Source organism: Enoplosus armatus, chromosome 12, assembly GCF_043641665.1.
Source record: "Enoplosus armatus isolate fEnoArm2 chromosome 12, fEnoArm2.hap1, whole genome shotgun sequence".
Classification (NCBI taxonomy): Eukaryota; Metazoa; Chordata; class Actinopteri; order Centrarchiformes; family Enoplosidae; genus Enoplosus; species Enoplosus armatus.
Window position 1 is genome coordinate 9,372,325 of NC_092191.1, and position 18,160 is coordinate 9,390,484.

Below are 18,160 nucleotides of genomic sequence, written 5' to 3' on the forward strand. Positions count from 1 at the left end.
GAGAATAGACGGGGTTATAAGAACAGCGCTGACATACTGCCATGTACTGTACTGTGTTTCAGTCTGCATGTTCCTCCCAATAGTCAAATGTTTGTGCTTTGCTGGAGGTGGGGCTGATGTCCATTCAAAGATTATAGCTTCACTCATAAAAGGCCCTCTGCATGGCGCCTCCTCTTGTTGCCAAGCAATATGCTCTAAGGGGAAAAAGACCAAAAGTGCATCGCATTGGAGGATGCAATAAAAACACGTAAATATAAAGTGAGAGGTGCATTTACCCAGTGTACAAATACCATCCATCTTCACGCAGCTTAAAAAATACATGTACAAAAAAATGTATCCCAAAGCTCACCTAGTTTTTGCAGGTGTGTGTTGATCCTCTTCAGCAAACATGCCAGAAAAAAGGTTTGACAGAATTTAAAATGTTTTTTGTCTCTGCTGTCCCCCAGCTGACTTAATGTGCAGTCTCAACTCAGAGCCCCAAATGAACCGGTTTCTGTTGTTCCATTCTCATGTGTTGATTGCTCCCTTCTGAGTACTCCTTCATCCATTTTGAGAATAACAGGGGTATTAATGTGCCCAACAAAAAGCCTTCATGTTTTATTCAAAGGAACCAGAGTTTCCAGCGAGCATGCTTTTTGGACTCTGTCTTGGACTTGCGTTTCGGGGTGGATGTGAACACTTCATTGGAGTAAGGCAGAGCGGGGCATTGTTGACTGTCCAGGGGGCAAAGTCTCTTCATCAGAGACTGCAGCTTGTCCTCCTGCTGCTTGAAGTCCAGCTCGACACTGTAAGACAAGCAGGAGAAGTTAAATTTTAGAATAAGTAGATTATTCAATTCAGTATTGTACTTACAAAATCAGGTGCATCAATCTGAAGGTTTTAAAAGTTAGTGATTTGTGTTTTGGGCGGCTGTAACATTTATGACTCAGTTTTTGACTTTGTTTTTTATGTTAGTAATCCACTGATGTCCAGATGGAGGCTGGGAGGGAGGCAAACGGTTCACATGCACTGACAGACACCCTGGCAGCACATATCTATTGCGGCACATATCCATATTTCAGAGACTCCTCCGAGTAATAGAGTTCCTTTGCATCATCTCTGTATTTTTTATGCATGCAGTCAAAGGGCTTTTCCTGCATAGATTATATTTGTATCAAAAATGAGCCAGAATGTGGGTTGCTCCTGACATCAGACTTCCACATCCGCCAGTATAATCCCAGGCTGGTCATCGTCTGATTTTGTTCCGGCACTGTAGTTGAACTCTCTCTCCGATTAAATCTCTCAGGCCTGGGAGAAATGTGGGGCTTAATCCCATCCAAATGAAACCATCGAGAGGCCAAGCAGACTCTGATTAACTGCCTGTATTCAAGCGAGGGATAAATGCGTTATTATACACCATCTCTTTTCACTTTATTGCTATTGATTTGTAGTGCTCTGTTAATGTATTTATTCCTGGGGTATGCAATAAATTCTGGAAATAAAAGAGAATGAATCATCTGCTATGTGTCTGCCAAAGTGACACTCCTCAACAAACCGTATTTGATAACGAAATGTTCTGTTGCTTTTTGGTTTGGGGCATTTTTGATTCATCCTCATTTTTTTTTTTTTTTTTTTATCACCAACATTACTTAACACTCTGCATTTAAAAAGCCCAGTGAATACTAGTGAGTACTACAGCTTACAAAGCTCATTCCTGTCATTCAAAGTCTGGAGGATTAAAGGTAGAAGGGAGAACTGAAGCTGCCAAAAGGGATGACATCTGACATGCCAAGGTCAAACATGTAGTCCTGCTCCTTGTCTGCAGGCGCACAAATAGACGTTAAGGTACAAAGCTTGGCCTGATAGGGTAACCGCTTTGATGGGCAGTGTAATTAGTTCGCTGAAGGATATGCTATACTCAAAGTGACATAATGAATCCTGGGAACTGTCCTTACCCTTAAGATAAGTGTCAGTTAAGAACAGAGCTCTATTAAAGCCTTCAGGGGGGAAACCAGATGGAGGGCTGGCTGGATAGTAGTTTGGCAGGCTGGGACTTCCAATGAATCAATATGTTAGATTAAATGAAAAGCACGTAACAACTGCACAGGAGCCTGGGTTTGTGGCTGCTTGAAACTCATTATTGCTATAAAAAGGGATTTTTGAGCATGTTTTGTTGTATCAAAACAAAACCTCTTGTTGCACAGTGCTATGCTTGTTCTTCATTTTCTTATGTGCGTTTTCCCTATTTCCACTTCAAATGAGAGCTAACACTCGCAGGTCTTCTGAACGCTGAATCCCTGACGACGAGAAACTCAGTTTTAAGGATGGACTGAAGCCTTTACCTTGGCAGAACTGCTGTTTCTTGCAGTAAGTGATGCACTTGTTTTACAAAATCTCTTATTCATATCATCCATTGTTTCATTTCCTCCTCCTTTTATCTCTATTTGTATCTTTTGTTTTATGCTCAAAACTTTGTCTTTTACAACTGCTGTTTAAATAATGTTGACTTGACAGAAAGCAGAGCAGAAACACAGCAGCACAGTGCGACACAGAATAGCCTCAGCAATTATTAAGCAATTAATCACTTGGCAGCTCACTGCAATTACTGTACGCTGTGGACAAATGCCTCAGTGGGAAGCCAGAGGCAGCACTGTACGATGCGGGTGGCACTGGGGAGCAGGTGCTTCAGCAAACAAAAGCCCTAATATCTAAGATCATCTCTGTGCAAAAACAGATTGAAGCGGCTGGAGACAGGGAGGCTTTTCTAGGGCATTCAGCAAAGCAGATTAATCATCTCTTTAGCTATGCAGTGCGAGTAGCTGTTGCTGTGATCAGTGGCGAGCCGTTTGTTTGTCTGTGGTCGTGGCGTGCTGAGCACCATTCAATGATTGTTGCTCCTGGGAGGGATCTTGCTGCTGTGAGTTATCTTTTTAGCACGGCGTACTCTATTCATTCCGCAGTGTATACCTGCTCGCTACTATTCTCTGTTCTTTCTGCTGCTTGCACTTTTCACCGTAAAGTCATTTCTCCTCCCGTGATTTCCCCTTTGGCCATTCACAGTTCAAACTCTCCTCCTGACAAGATGAGAGGTTCAGGCCCAGTATAGTGTAACATCTTCAGAACTACATAACGGGGCATAGTAGACTAAATCACCAGAGAGTGACAGTTATTTGCTCCACTGACAGGCAACAGTTGAGGCAGAAGCTACCCACAGGTTATGTAAATCAGATGCAGAAATTCTTCCCCTGTCATGTATATCAGATTTAAAAGCCATTGCCGTTGTCTATTACATGGCTTTCTGCTTCACAGACCCACAGAGAAAAACCCAAACTCATTAATGAGAACAAAACAGAATAGGCAATCCTGACAATTGTTCACCAAAACAACCACAGCTCCGCCACCTCAGCATGGGACACAAGTGCTAATTAGCTCCGAGTCTCATCATATTGCTTTGCAGTTGCCTTTCCCTGAACTTAACTGTTTTTCAAAGTCATTGTTAGTTCCAACTTGGAAACACTACATTGTATACTTTGATTCAAATTCTGGTTCTTATTCAACACAGCATGATAGGAAAAAAATCCTTTAATGCTTTGATCTGAGAATGTTTTTTAAACTGGGCTTACTGCCGTACTCTAGGTTGACTCAGTGGTGGTCCACATATAATTTGTAACTGATGATACTAAGTCGATAAAAAGTCGAAGGTGCAAGCCTGTGTACATAAAAACTTTGAGGTAGAGGTTAACGACATTGCGGACAAAACATGATTTCTGAGAAAGAAAGTTGAGATAATTAAAACTGGTGGCCATATGATAAACTTATAGGATTGTTACATCATCTGGGAGAGTCCATTATAACATTGACAAGAAAATTTAAATGGGACTACAGAATGTGGAAAAACACTTCCAGATACCACTTGCTAGATAACACTAGAGGTAGGGTATCTTAAGTGACCCTTTCTTCCCTAATATGATGGACAGTATCATTACGGTTATCCCCCTAATTTATCATCCATACATTCAGCCTCTCTCTCCTTCTCTTACTTGTCATATATGTGCCCTATTTATTGCAATGATATATTAGATGCTGCAGTATACCAAGGGTGGGTGGCTACTGTCAGGGGAGAGCAGAGGTCTGGATAAGACCCATAGATTGACTACCTGAGCTAAGCAGCTGCTAGAGTCCTGAATTTATCGGACATACTGAAGATGCCGGACTGTGCTGAAATTAAGGTTTACATCTCAGAGGCTGCTTTTGGTTACAGTTGCAACATGCAGTTGCTGTCTAACTTTGAGGGGTAATTGGTCCCAACTTGCTTTTTGTGGCTTGTTTTAATTTGCCTCACTGTACTCAGGCCTCCTAATCAAGGTGTCACACAGAGTGGTTGGTCCAGCAAGGTGAGTCCTGCTGCCCTATCAGCAGTTTAACTCACTGGATTAATAGACTATTATAATAACAGGGATGCTGGTGATGGGATTGTACAGCAGTTTGAGTTGTGAGGTGGTTTTACGTGACAATAAAAAGTACATCAGAAATAAAGAGCAGAGATAAACAATAAAGAAATGCTTTTTTTCTCTAAAAATATAATTCAGTCTTTTCAGGTTTGAGCAGCTGGGTTTTGCTAAAGAATATTAAACAGCGCTATTTGCAGAATTTAAGATATTTATGACAATTGCTTTGGCAGAGATAGATAGGACTGTGATAGATTACTGCCCTGCTTGCCAGCTACAGCTCTGCTCTATTCAATGTTAAAAACCAGTTGGGGGAACTGAAAAAAACCCAACTATTTAATGATACAGAGAACAGAGGAAATGATAATCTTCCACTTTATTAGTACTCTGCAGAATGCATTTTCATGGTAATTTTATTATACCACATGTTTAGTGCTTTAGTGACAATAGACTGAAGGCACTTCTTTTGCCATCAGAAATTATTTAGAGTTTGTTAATTAAGCCAAGTTGCTTCACAGGCATAGAGAGTCGGCACACTTTGTCTTATCAAGCAAAGATCGGTGACTTAAAAAAAGAGAAACTCAGATATAGGCTTTAGGACTTTTCTTTGCTCGTCTTGGCAGTGGGCTTTTTGCTTTAGTCTTACAAATTATATTGCTGTTACATCTATAATGTTTGCCTCTCAGTTAGATTAAACACAAATGTACTCAGTTGCCCCATTTATCTGCAGTAAGGCATAATTAAACAATAGGTCCAGTCAAAATCACATGACACAGAAAATACCCTTCACATGCTCATTTATTACCATATATTTACATGTTTCTAAATATTCTACCCACTCTGCTTAAACCCCCACATTGAAAGCCACGCTTACTTAGGAAGTATTGGCTAGACCCATGAAAACGAATCAATGAAAAGGCTCGTTTGATCAATAGGGACACAAAGCTACACAAACACCAACACACTGCAGTATTTGGGCTGTTACACAAGAGAGTACCTTCAGTACTGTACATAAAAAAGGAAACTTAGGAGAATGAACACGATAAAATATATTTAATAAATAAATAAATAAATACTTCTTTGTTACAGTGAATACCTTGATTAAGACTCACCCTGTATGCCTTGTTGCAATCATTTATGATCTTTGCATGATTCATGAAATTATGACCATGTAACAATTACTGGGATTTTAATAATTTAGTTTAAGAATGATCGTTAATTTTCTGACAGTGGAAACGTCTGGAATTTTCTAAACTGTGAGTGTTGATATTGTAGGGCTATTGTGGATAAATCCTGGTTTACCATTCAATGTTGTTGCCTTTGATACACTGCAGCATTTTTCATGTCCGGTTTATCAAGTTCATTAACCTGTTGATGGGACTGATGGATGAGGGCATGTCCATTTCTTTGTCTACGATGTAACCTAATCTTCTGCAGTGCCACATGATCTCGTTGTCTACCTGCCTGTATTCTTTAAGGGCACAAAATGACATTTAAAGCTTTTATTTATTTTTTTTGGCCAAGTTAAGAAAATGTTATGTCATCCAATCACTTATTTCTGAAATGCTATTTACAAGATTGTCAACCTGGCTCAGATTGTCTGCTGAGATATAGAGCGGTGTGTCATCTGCGTAGGTATGGACACTGATAAGTAAGTGGACAGGGGCCTATAATGGCAGCATGTACTGACATAAAAGAATGGGGCCCAGGACTGAACCTTGGGGCACACCACAAGAAAAGTAACTACAAAGTAGTATCCTGTACATGTAATGAGTCAAGAACTGTGCCCAGGAGATCAGGCTGTACCAAATGTAACAATGAGATACCATACATGTTTTTCAGGTACTGCTTTTGGGAGAGCTGTCTTTAAAGGAGAGCTGCTTCAGTTCTGTTCTCTCCAATTTTCTTGCTCAGTAAAGTCCTAGGGACTAAGATAGAAAATAAAGCATTTGGAAAACTGATGCCGGGGAGACCAAGACCCTGGAAATATTAATTGTGTTTTATCGGGACAGCTTGATAACATTTGGCCAAGTTGGAGCAAAGAAAGAGGAAGAGGATGACAATTTGTCCAACCTTGGCCTTGTTTACGTCGACATCTTTAAGAGTGGTATGAACAGCTGTACGTAGGTTAAAGGTGAACAGCTTCATTCTATTTAGGTAAAGTCCATCTGTTTTAATAACATCATTAAGTCCCAGATGCACAAGAGTCTTCACAGATTGGTAAACAGGCAAGATTTGAAGGATCTTCTTAGTTAGATGAGACACAAGAGATCCACCAGTCAAGTGAAAGCAATAGACTTGACATTCTTACTGCTGACATCTGTCAATGTCTCTGATAGCTGACTCAGATTCAGGTCCAATTTTTTGGTGTTGCTGAGATCTGGTTTGTTTGTTTTGCCTTACCAAGGGGTCCCAAGTCAGTTTTTCAGTTCTTGCTGAGGAGTGGTGCCTTATTGTCGATGGTTGTTAAACCTTATTCTTTGATGGTGACTCAGGCTAATTCTGTAGAGGCTTAAATCTGTTTTTCAGTTTTATTGACTACAGTCCACAGCTACTCTCTGTTTTGCAATGGTGTGGAGGAGTGAGAGTGGCTGTCGCTCTGCAGCACATGTCTCTGTTATCTTGTGTTTTTGGAAATATATATCGACGGAGGAAAGTCTTTTGTTTCTATTTTTGCTTCTACCTCGACCAACTTCAGACCAAAGCTCCTGTTTTGACGCACCAGAAGTAGAAGATGAAATAGTTTGCTTGCTCCTCAGGCAAGCCAACGGCTCATGTCTGGGTCAGTTGTGGTGTTCATATTCAGTAGGTCTTCATCATTTGATCATTGGCACAATCGTGGAGCTTTAATTCCTGCTGTCAGACATCAGAAGATGAAAAAAATAACAAATTTTGAAGTGTCAGTAATGGTATTCGGGGACCAAAAACTGAGAAATATTTCGACAGCCGTCATTGCCATGTCATCGGAGCAGAGCCACACTGACAGAACTTAAGAATGGTTTGACATGACTTTAGATGCCAAAAATCTTCTTGCTAGAGCAAAGCAGTCCATGACTTAGATGGGAGGCGGTTAAGGGGACATGACAGTCATGGAGATGGACGGTAGATATTCTCTCTCTTTAATTATGTAGGCGATGTTATACAGTCGGGTGCAACAGAGGAGGTTCCCCTGGACAGTAACTTTCATTAGACCCTAAGGCAGCTGTTTAAGTGTGAGAATTTTCCTTTTCATATCACATTTGTTTTTATTTTGTTTGTTTCACTTGATCAAGCAACATGTTTGGACTCAAAATTCATTCAGATTAAGGTGTTATAATTTCCAAGTCAAACAAGTTTTTCCCCCTGTGGAAAAAGGCAGACTATCTGTTTATGACTTGTACAAAAGGGCTGAGCCACTTGGGAATTTTGTTTGCGCCTGAGAAAAGATTCTAAATACATGAAAATGCAACACTGTTCAAGAAAAATTCTGCTGTGGTTCTTGCGCCAGGCCCAATGATTTCTCATCCCCCTGTATCTGATATGAAATGGAGATCCTGCTTTCCAGTTCCACAGTGGTCTCACACCACATATCTGGGTCAGCTTGACACAATGCACTCGTCAACAGAGAAGAGAGGAGGCATCTTGAAAATGTTATATAAATCGCAGGACAGGGCAGTTTTCCTTTTCTTTGTAGTAAAAAAAAATGTCCACAGTTATGTGTCCAAAAGAGTTTAGAATATTCAAGGTGAGTATCTGAAATGTATCCAAAATAATCCAAAAGGTCAGCAGAGTGGACAGCACTTATTATCAGGCTGTTGTCTTTATTGTGGTGGAGAAGGTATAAAAAGAGAAGCATAAAGCAGAAGTTGGGAAGAAGATCCCTTTACTGCAGCAAATGTTCATATTCAGAATGGATACCAAGTTTACATCTTTGTGATTTTGTATTTTTAAAGCCACTTTCACTCAAGCCCATGTGAAAACAACTGAAAAGTCCCCTTGCACATATTTTCTGGGCTTGAGAGTATTTTCCAAACAGCTGTCTGTTTCCTGTTTTAGAGAACAAAGTAACAAGGGGGTTCAGAGGTTTTTGGATTGAAGTGACACATGACACAAGGTTGAAGCTTGAGTGGATTTCCAACCTGCTCCTGAGCCATTTTTCAGCTCAGAGCATTTCAGAACACTTACACAGCACAAAACTGTATTTTGACAGAAATATAGTCTTTCTAAAAATGACAAAAAAATAAATCAGTGCAATGCTGATTGGGATTATATAGGTTGATACAGTCTTTGTTTTTTTTTACATGTTTTATGGGATGTAATAAAATTCTAGGTCCTCATATTCTCTGTGACATGGCCAACTGTATTTCCTATCTTGTCTTGTTCACTTCCCACTTCTGTGTATGATTACTTATTCATTACAGTGAATTTATACATTCCCCAGAAACCCTTCGAATGATATTGGAGGTTTTATTTATTTCATCATCCATAGTAGAAAAAACATGCTATAGTGCATCACCCCCATATACTGTATACAGTACTGCCAGTAGCTACACATTTACTACTTTGAGTTATTCTTTCCATATCCCTGATGCTTATTTTATGAATCTTTTCTCTTTGGATTTCACTTATTGTTACACACGACATCATTTTCATTTCATTTATAACATTTTTATTTTTTATCTGTCTTAGTCAGATCAATGTATATGCAATACTCTCCACATACTACATCTCCTTTTACATTTTATGCACAGAAAAACATCACTGCACCAAACACCTCTTGTAAGCATCCCTTTCACACCGAATGATCACACAGAAACCAACATTTAATGCAGCATTAATGACACACTGGCAGTGAAAAGGGCCCACCTGTAAATGATGCATGCGCTGTTTCGACAAGTGTCACAATTTGCTGTGTCTTGTCCTGTTCGGTAGGAGAGCCTGTGAACAGAGAGATGAAAAGATATATGTGATCTCCAGTGGCAGGCTTTAGCTTCATATTTCAACACCTGTGGGCATCAGCTAACAGCCAAATTTGTTCCGCTTGGGTTTCACCCAGTGTTACTTATTCCTAACAGTTGAAAATGTAGCAGGAACTCTGATCCTGCAGTTCTCTCAGATTTGGTTAATAAAGTGTGTAGACTTGCTGATTTTACATAATAGGATTACCTCGCTTTGCCATGACATAGTTTTAAAATATGCTCTGTGTCTCTATTCAATAGGAAATAGGAAGTAAGTAGCAACTAAATGCTGCATGAATCATGTGTAATGAAAAATCAATGCGTTTACATTCTACGTTAAACTGTACATCTTTTTTTCTCATGCAACTCAATTTGCTACAGCCATACTGAGCATGAAGGATTCAAAAAAGCAATCAACAAGACAAATTGTATCTGCTCTGTTTATGGCATAGGTACCCGGACCCAAGGGTCTGTTGTCTTTACTGTATTAGAGTTGTCATTTTTGATGCTAAAAGACCTCTGCAAAGTGCCAACTTTAACCATCTCTTGGGGCAGGACAGAGGCTATCACATGTCAAAGAAGACACATCAAATGCACTTTTTCATTCATCTGTCCTCATTTGAATTTACATAAGTGTGTAGGTGTGCACATTGTTATTCAAGCTATATGTCACTGCATGCAACGGCAGGCTGCAGTGGTATGGGGATGATGGGAGGGGGTGTGTTAGAGCTGCACATGTAATTGCTTGCTGTCACGGTAGCCCTTCGCCCTGTTGGATGACATGTGGAGGGGTTGGACCTCAACTGCTCACCATGACATGAGAGGTGACCTCATTGGGGGAGACAGAACAGCCTGTGTGGATCGAAAATGCTGATGGGAGCTCAAGGTCAGCAAGTTCATCCATCCTGCCTTGTTCTCAAATGAAGTCTCTTTGAACAGCTGTGAGCAAGGACAGTAACTCATTGCACAGACAAGGTCTGCACGAGTGCTGTGCTGCTGCCTGGCTTTTCATGTACGTCCTCGTAATTTAAAGAGCTCCGCTCTAATAATCAAAGCGCATTAACCTAAATTTATAATCACTGCGTGTACTCTGCACAAAAAAACCTTCTTTTTCCCATTCAGGGTAAAATGTTCATGACCCAATATAGTGGCACTGTATTAAGGCACAGAATGTCACAGAGAATGATTTCATAGACGCTTCAAGGGGGGAAAAAATAACTACACCTCTGAAAGCCGTTCTCTAAGCTAACTGTTTGTTGGCACAGATTCACGGCTGTGTTGTTTGCCCACGTCAGCTGTCCTGGGATATGTCCTGCCCTCGTCATTCCAGTTTCACTGTCCACACCCCCTGCCTATGTGCCTGCTGCTCTGACTGTCTGAGCTCAGATCAGGCCACATTGTCTCACATGACATTCTATGCTTTTTATATGGGGTAAATACTGTATGTCATCCTGTGTTATACAAATGTTCTGTATATACAGTCGTATGCAGATACAGAAAAGATCCTCAAACATTATTTTGTGAGTAACATTTACTGACTATATAATGCAGTACCATGAACTGAATGGGCAGAGACCTTCATATTTGTATGTCATCGTGTATGTATAATAAGAATTATGGCAATGGCAATTTTGTCAATACGGTATAACATTGAGTTGACATGCATCACACTCTGGACCTTTGTTACATAGGTCAGGCAAAAGACTAATATTCTGTGTGTAACTGAAAGTGTTGTCTGTCACCCACATCACACACTGCAGTTTATGTAATGCATAAAAGCTGGTCAGGGTTTAAAGATATATTCAATTATGCTGTGATTGAGTAAGAAGCTAGAACAATTGTAATCTAATTTACTACAGGCATGTGATTCATCAGTGGCAAACATCAAGCAAAACCTTAAGAGATGTGAAACAGATGACAAATGCATTGTTTGCAGTTCCTTTCTGCAGGGTGTCATTAATAAGTATACAACATAAAGTGTGTCTTCATCAAGCTTAAGGAGATGTGAAGCATATGCGTTATTTTGACTTCTTGCTGGACTTTTGCCGGAAATATTTTTTGTGTTTATAATCGGCTCACGGGACATGTGACAGCAAGAAAAATCCCCCAAAATGGAGAATAATGATATTTTTTGATGATGTTATTTCCAGTGTAAACAGTGGAATGGGGATAACACCTATAAATAAAATGCCTTCTTACAAACATTGTCCCTGTACCCTTGCTGGACGAATAGATTATTTTATCCTTATCACTACATGTATACTACTGGGTAAGAACATGGAGGCTTTTAGTTGCTTTTTGGTTCAACTTAAAGTTTAGCTTTAAAGAAGGCTGTCTGACTGTCTAGCCATGCAAAAAAAGAGGAGTATTTGGGAATGTACTATGGAAGGCAGGCTTTGCATCCTGTAACTGCACCTCTCTAATAAAGTTGATGGAACACAACACAGTGAAAGCACTATAGCAGGCACAGTTTTGTGGAGATGAAAGGCAAAGTGTTATGAGGCTGCACTAATTGGGCCTTTAAAACCAAGTTCCACAGAGCCACACTAGGGTGCCTTGTTCTCCAATGCATATGGATAAGACTTAAATACAATTTGCTTTCTGTTGCTATGGGTTTTAGAGATGGAGGACAATGATTCTTACAATTACATTGCTGCAAGAGTCTGGCTATGGACAATGCTTGTTAATGCATTTTCTCCTTTACAGGTACATCTTTAATGAAATATGACACATAAAGCATCCGAGAGACATGTATTGTACTGTGAAATGCCCCATTAGATCTTGATGGTGATTATCATATCACAGCACTTATACAATTTTTAGTCATGCTAACAGCATTGCTTGGTGATCCTCTGACTAACATGCTAAACTGGTGGTAAACTAAAAGGTGGTAAACATTATATCTGGTAAACATCAAGTACAGACTGACATAGTTGCTAGCCTGGACATAAACGATTAGTCTTGTTTACAACCTGGGTCTTATTTTTGTAGTTTAGGCCATCATTGTAAGTCTTCATAATAAAATCTGGGAATACAGTGATATTGCTAAAAATCTGGCGAGGCAAGAAACATCAGCAGTCAGACAAACATCCAGGTTTTAAACAAACCTCTAGGTTACAGCCAAATTTATCTGGAAGAGAAAACAAACGCAAAATGTAGAATTATTACCAAAAACTGCCATGTATTCTATTGTAAACATCATAATTATTACTAACATTTACGGTTGTCTCTCCTTTGGTTTTAACTCGAAATACAGCGGTTATAATAATCTGGCTGAACTGTTGACTTGTTTACAACCAGTTTGGCTATCTGCTTGTATTTCTTGGCATTGAACTGCGTTGTACTAATGCTGCCGTGTTCCCAGATCTTAGCAATTACTTAAGTGACAATGTTGTAATAACCAATGGAAATGGTGGCCAAAGCTACGAAAATAAGACTCCAGTTGTAATCAACTGGAATTACCCTTCATCATAGCTTTTTCTTGACAGCACGCTGAGAAAGGTGCATGCATGTACAGTGTATAATGTATGTGCTGCACTGTAAAGCTCACTCTACTCACCCCTCTCTCTGTGCTTCACCTTTCTCCAGCTCCTGAATAACTCCAAGTAGGACCTTGATGGTCTCCTGGCTCGAGCTGATGAGGCTCTCCATGGCCTGCAGCTGTGCTTTGATATCCTTGTCTCCAGATAAGGGCATTATCTGCTGGCTGCTCCCCATGCCTGGGGCTCTTTTGTCTCCTGGAGGAAAGCCCTCGTCCCCCCCAACTGTTTGCTGGAGTTTAGAGGAGGCTGACACATGCCTTGTCCGACACTGCCCTTGAGACTGTACAGAACATTTGGCACTATGGGGAAGTGTCTGTGACTGCTGTTCATTTAGCTGTGTACCCTTTTTCCGTTTACAGCTCACAGACGGGCTTCCTAAAGACTCCACCTGTGTCAAAGAGTTCCACGCAACAGGGCCCGTGCCCTTTGACTTGTCCTGTGAAAACTCTGAGTTAGCCAGCTGGCGCTTTGAGGAAGTGCCAGCGTCCATGTCTTCTTTGGGTAATCCTTTGTGTTTGGTCCTTGTCCCACAAACCTGGTACTCTGTTTCTCTTTTGGAAGGAGAGCTGCGCGGATGGCACTCTTCCGAGAAATGTGAAGAGTCTGGACAAGAGGGTCCATCCACACAGTTGGCACTGGAAAGCAAATCCTCTGTATCACTGCTGTCATCAGTGTGGTGAAGCAATGCTTTTGTCTGCCCCACAATCTTACCCTTGTACTTACAGGGCTCCCCAATAGTTTGTCCATCCTCTCCTCCTGCCTTTATATCACTCAAAAAACCATTGTTTTGTCCTCTGTAATCTTCCACCAAAGCAGTGTGTTTAAATGTATGTCCTTTTTTCCTCTCAAAAGGGAAAGTCTTGTATCGCTTAGTGAGGTCCGGCGACGTCTGGACACCAGTACTCTTGGTCACGTTTGGAATAGAGCGTCTGGCAGGCATGGTCATGTACTTTCTGTGTGTCACTTTACAGGAAATGGATCTGGAGCGCCTTCCCCGATGCTCATTCTGAGCATCACAGATATCCTTAAAACGCACCTGTAAGGCCTTGTTTCTCTTCTTCACTTGCTGCTTGCCTGATTCTGGTCCAGACTGCGCATCAAGAGTGTGTGATGGGCCTGTCTCTGAATCTGATTCATCTGAATTTGACACAACAATGCTTTTGGTGTCCTCTTTGCTCACCATATTTCCTGAAAAGGGTAAAAAACAAAAAAAAAGTCTGTGTGTTATTCTGTGTGATCCAAGATCCAAAATTTAAAGCACAGTATTTATCAATACACATGGTGAAATGTGCTAAAAGCAAAACCTCAAAAACCCTACACGACAGAGATACAAATAATCATATTTCTTCTAGTCAAACTCTCCTATTATGCATGTGAAAATACTTAGTAGTAGTATAGTATCTTGTCACACAAATTATTGATTGGGATGTTTGGGAAGTGTTTTTCTCCCATTCTGTATTCCCATTTCAAATGTCTCTTTTAATCCTCATTGTTGCTTAACATAGAATCACAGGATTCTCCTGGATAATGCTATAGGTTTATGTTATGGCCACCACTTTTAATTATTGCAACTTGTTTTGGCGAAATTGTCCGTCAATTTGGCATGGCAGACGGCTCTAAATACTACAATACCCATGAGCCTTGGCCACCGTTTGCCATGTAGAAAAAGCCAGTCAAACTTTTTAGGTGCAGTTTTGAACAAAACAGCGCACTAGTTGCTGAATTCACCTGAAATTGACAGAGAATACAAAACTTAATTTAAACTGCAAAACAATCTTTAGCTTCCACTCGCTGTCACGTAACAGAATTTTAAGCTCTGTGATTGGATGTTTGTTGCGGAAATGCACCTTTGGAGTCATAGTTGATTTCTCAACTAACGTTTTTATGTACACAAGCTTTTTACCTTCGACTTTTTTATCTAAGAAACAGATTTATTAACACAGTTGCTCATTTTTTATACTGGTGATTCAGCCTGAAAAGTTTCATGACCATCCAAGTTGCAAATGTGCTCCAACTGTGAGTCACCTAAAACTGTCTATGGAGAAAATGAATGGAAGTTCCTTACTTCAAGAACCAGGGCCGCCTGAAAAAGCTCCTCCCACGTCGCAACTCTATACCCACCTCATTGCTAACTCTGCCAACACTTGCAACTACTAGTCATGAACAGCATTTTTTCACAAGTAAGCTTGCCTGCCACAGTTCTGATCATTTGCTTCAGGACACCTGTTTGGAATAATAACTGTTTGCGCTGCTCTCCAAGGTTACTGCTGCTGCTTTCACCATTCAGAAACTCTGTTCCTTGACTGTTCATTATATCAGTTGTCAGCCTCAAATACACACCTCAAGCTAGAAGCACAGTTTTGCTGTTAATTTGTGCTTTTATCACTGTCGAGATGCCAGATCACTGCTTTACCTCATCAAGCTAAGTATTTTCTAGTAAATAATGTGAGTTAAAGTCGTCGCTCTGCTCAGGAGATGTTTCTGTGCTTGACAATATCACCTTAAGTAGCGGACCTTATTCTTCTTTTGGTTTTTGTTTTAAAAATGTATTATGACACATTTATGTTGTTGAATTATGTAGTGGTGAAATGTTTTAGTATTATAAGTGTTCATGGGAAAGCCTCATTTGTCGCACATAGGAGAGTCACATTTACATTTTGTCCACACAGATCTTATTCATCTATACATTAGGGAAGCATTCCAACTTAAACAAATGGGTTTCTGTGACAGCTTGCATTACAGTTCTTCATATCATAATTACATCTGAACTGCTGAGCTCCTGTTCTCTCCTCTGCACTGCTGCACTCATTGCCAACCTTAAGCTTACTTGATATCCACCCACTCCTTATCAATGCTTCATAACATTTCATAACATATACTTTTGTAAGCTTCTGCATTAAGATTGCTGGAAAGTATTTTGCCCTATGATGATTGGAGGTGTCTTGTTAAGGAATGGCCGTGGGGCGGTTGGTGCTTTGCCCACTAGTAGAAGGTGTTTAATATATAATATATTCCCCTTGTGGTCTGAGGTCCCTAGCAGAGCAATTGACCACAGAGCAGTTGTGGCTCACACATACTAGACTCTGCGTAATAGCTGGTGTTGGGCTCCTCCACCTGTATCCACCTGTAGGCTCTGAGTCCCTAGGGGTAAATTTATTATCATCACTTCCCAATCTCTGCTGTGCTGAGCGGAGTGACAAGGTCAGAGCCTAGACACCAAATATAAACATGTGATCACATCATAAATCAGCTTCACGTGAATTGGCTGACTGAACTGACCTTAAACTTTAAATGTTCACAGATTACTATTTGTTACAACTTTATATTAAGGCCTGCATACAGTGAAAAACAAACATTTCTTGAAGACATTTGCAACTCAACCATAAGTAATCTAATAAGCTTACAAATGGCTTGCAATCACTTGTAAATGAGAAACCAAATTTCACTTTAGAGTAGGAGTGTTAGTCTCCAAAGAGCATATTTTCTAACAACTGTTTTAACATATGGTTTATAAAACAGTTTTAATGATAGAAATGTAAATTACTGCTTTGAAGCATCCAACCCGTAGTTGTTTATGATCAGCAAATCATTTATAGAGCCTCAATAAAATTATAACTTCTAGTGTTTGCAAATGTAGCACTATGACGAGCTAGAATTTAAGTAAAAATGTTCTTAATCTATAATATATACAATAATGTGTCTCTTTTAACTATTGTCATGCTAATGATGCACCAATTATTAACATACATTTGTCATATAATTAATATGCACTTTTAATGTCATTATTAGGAAGTCTTTTCTTCATTTTCACATATTTCCAATATTTTCTCATGGATTGTGATTTATATAGATTATGATTGATTATGTAATAAATCGCAAATACCTTTGATCACACAAAGGAGTTGAAATTTACTTTCATAATACAAAAAAGTGCTGTTTGTTTATAGTCACTCCCCATGCAGAGTTTCAAATGAAGGTCCATACGATCAAATGAGAAACATTGCGTTTTCTGTCTCATCCGTGATGAAACACATTTCATAGCTAGAGCATGAAATATATCAAGCAGCACAAGGAAATGAGTTGATGTCTGATATGGTTGAAAGAAAACATCAGAAAGAGCTGGTTAATCATTTTCATATGACAAGACACCATGCGATAAATAAACTCCAATGAATCATTTATTACCACACAAAAGCAAGCTATTCATGGTGTCGCAGCTTCTCTGAAAGTAATCATGTTTTATCACTCGGAGACAATGTAAATCCATCAATGTGATTGTTCTGGTGGGGAAATTTATACTGAAGAGACATTTCCTTACTGTCAGTTTCAGTACTCCCATGAAATTTGTAAAAGGAAAAACAGGGGTAGATTAGATTAATGTTTATTTCTGATCTGCAGTTGATCTACATCTGCAATGCATGTAGCGTTCCAGTGACGTAACGACTAAATGTGCAAAAAGTACTTGAAAAGAATACACACTTTTTAATTACTGCAAAACTGTCTTTGTTTCATGTGACACACACAACAACAGGCAAGGACTGAAAAAGCACGAGGGTGTATTTCTTGGGACTCCTGCCATGTGTTTCACCTTGCCGACTGTCCACGGTAACCTAACCCTCAGCTCAAACTGTTGATGAAATGGAATATATTTAGAGGCAACTGTGTTTCATCTTGCTTCCTATTAATGCTGGGGAAAAAAAGCTGCATGCCAACAGCTTCTAGTGTCACTTCAGTCACTGCAATGCATTCAGTGCCAGATGAGAAAAAAAAAACAACCAACTTGCTCAATCTCATTATACACGAACAATACGGTGTGCTGTGTCATGAATTTACACACAGTTGTTTTGGAATTTGGAGCAGCTGAATTTTATAGGGGGGTGGTATTTGTTCTGAAACATAGCTTAGTATGCACTTTGATTTTAGTGTAAGTTGTTTGTCAGAAGCGGTTCCATGGATAAAAAGAATTAGTTTGAGGCTGATTCACATGGGATCATACTATTTCACACTCAGAAATACCAATCTCACACCACTGAAAAGGTAATCACATCTGCAGGAAGTCTCCTCTAAGCGCATACAATTTCTTATTTCAGTCATGTAAGGCATGTAAAGCAGCTAAATGGTAATTCACACAAAGGGAATCAAGAAAAGCTCTTCAATGACTTATTACTGTTGGAAGTCAGATACAGAGAGAGTGAGAGAGAGACTGATGTGACACATGGATATATTCAGATAGTTTAGCGAGAATCTCCTTTGC

The 18,160-nt window shown here is 39.8% G+C and overlaps 1 protein-coding gene across 1 annotated transcript; it reads right to left on the bottom strand.

Moving 5' to 3' along the window:
• Positions 1–601: 601 nt before the first annotated feature.
• Positions 602–14,089, bottom strand: insyn2ab (inhibitory synaptic factor 2Ab). Its single transcript, XM_070916572.1, has 3 exons — positions 12,924–14,089; positions 9,273–9,344; positions 602–785 (listed from the first exon to the last, which is right to left on the bottom strand). Exons 1-3 carry the CDS (start codon positions 14,087–14,089, stop codon positions 602–604), a joined length of 1,422 nt encoding a protein of 473 aa, XP_070772673.1.
• Between the last annotated feature and the right edge of the window lie 4,071 nt (positions 14,090–18,160).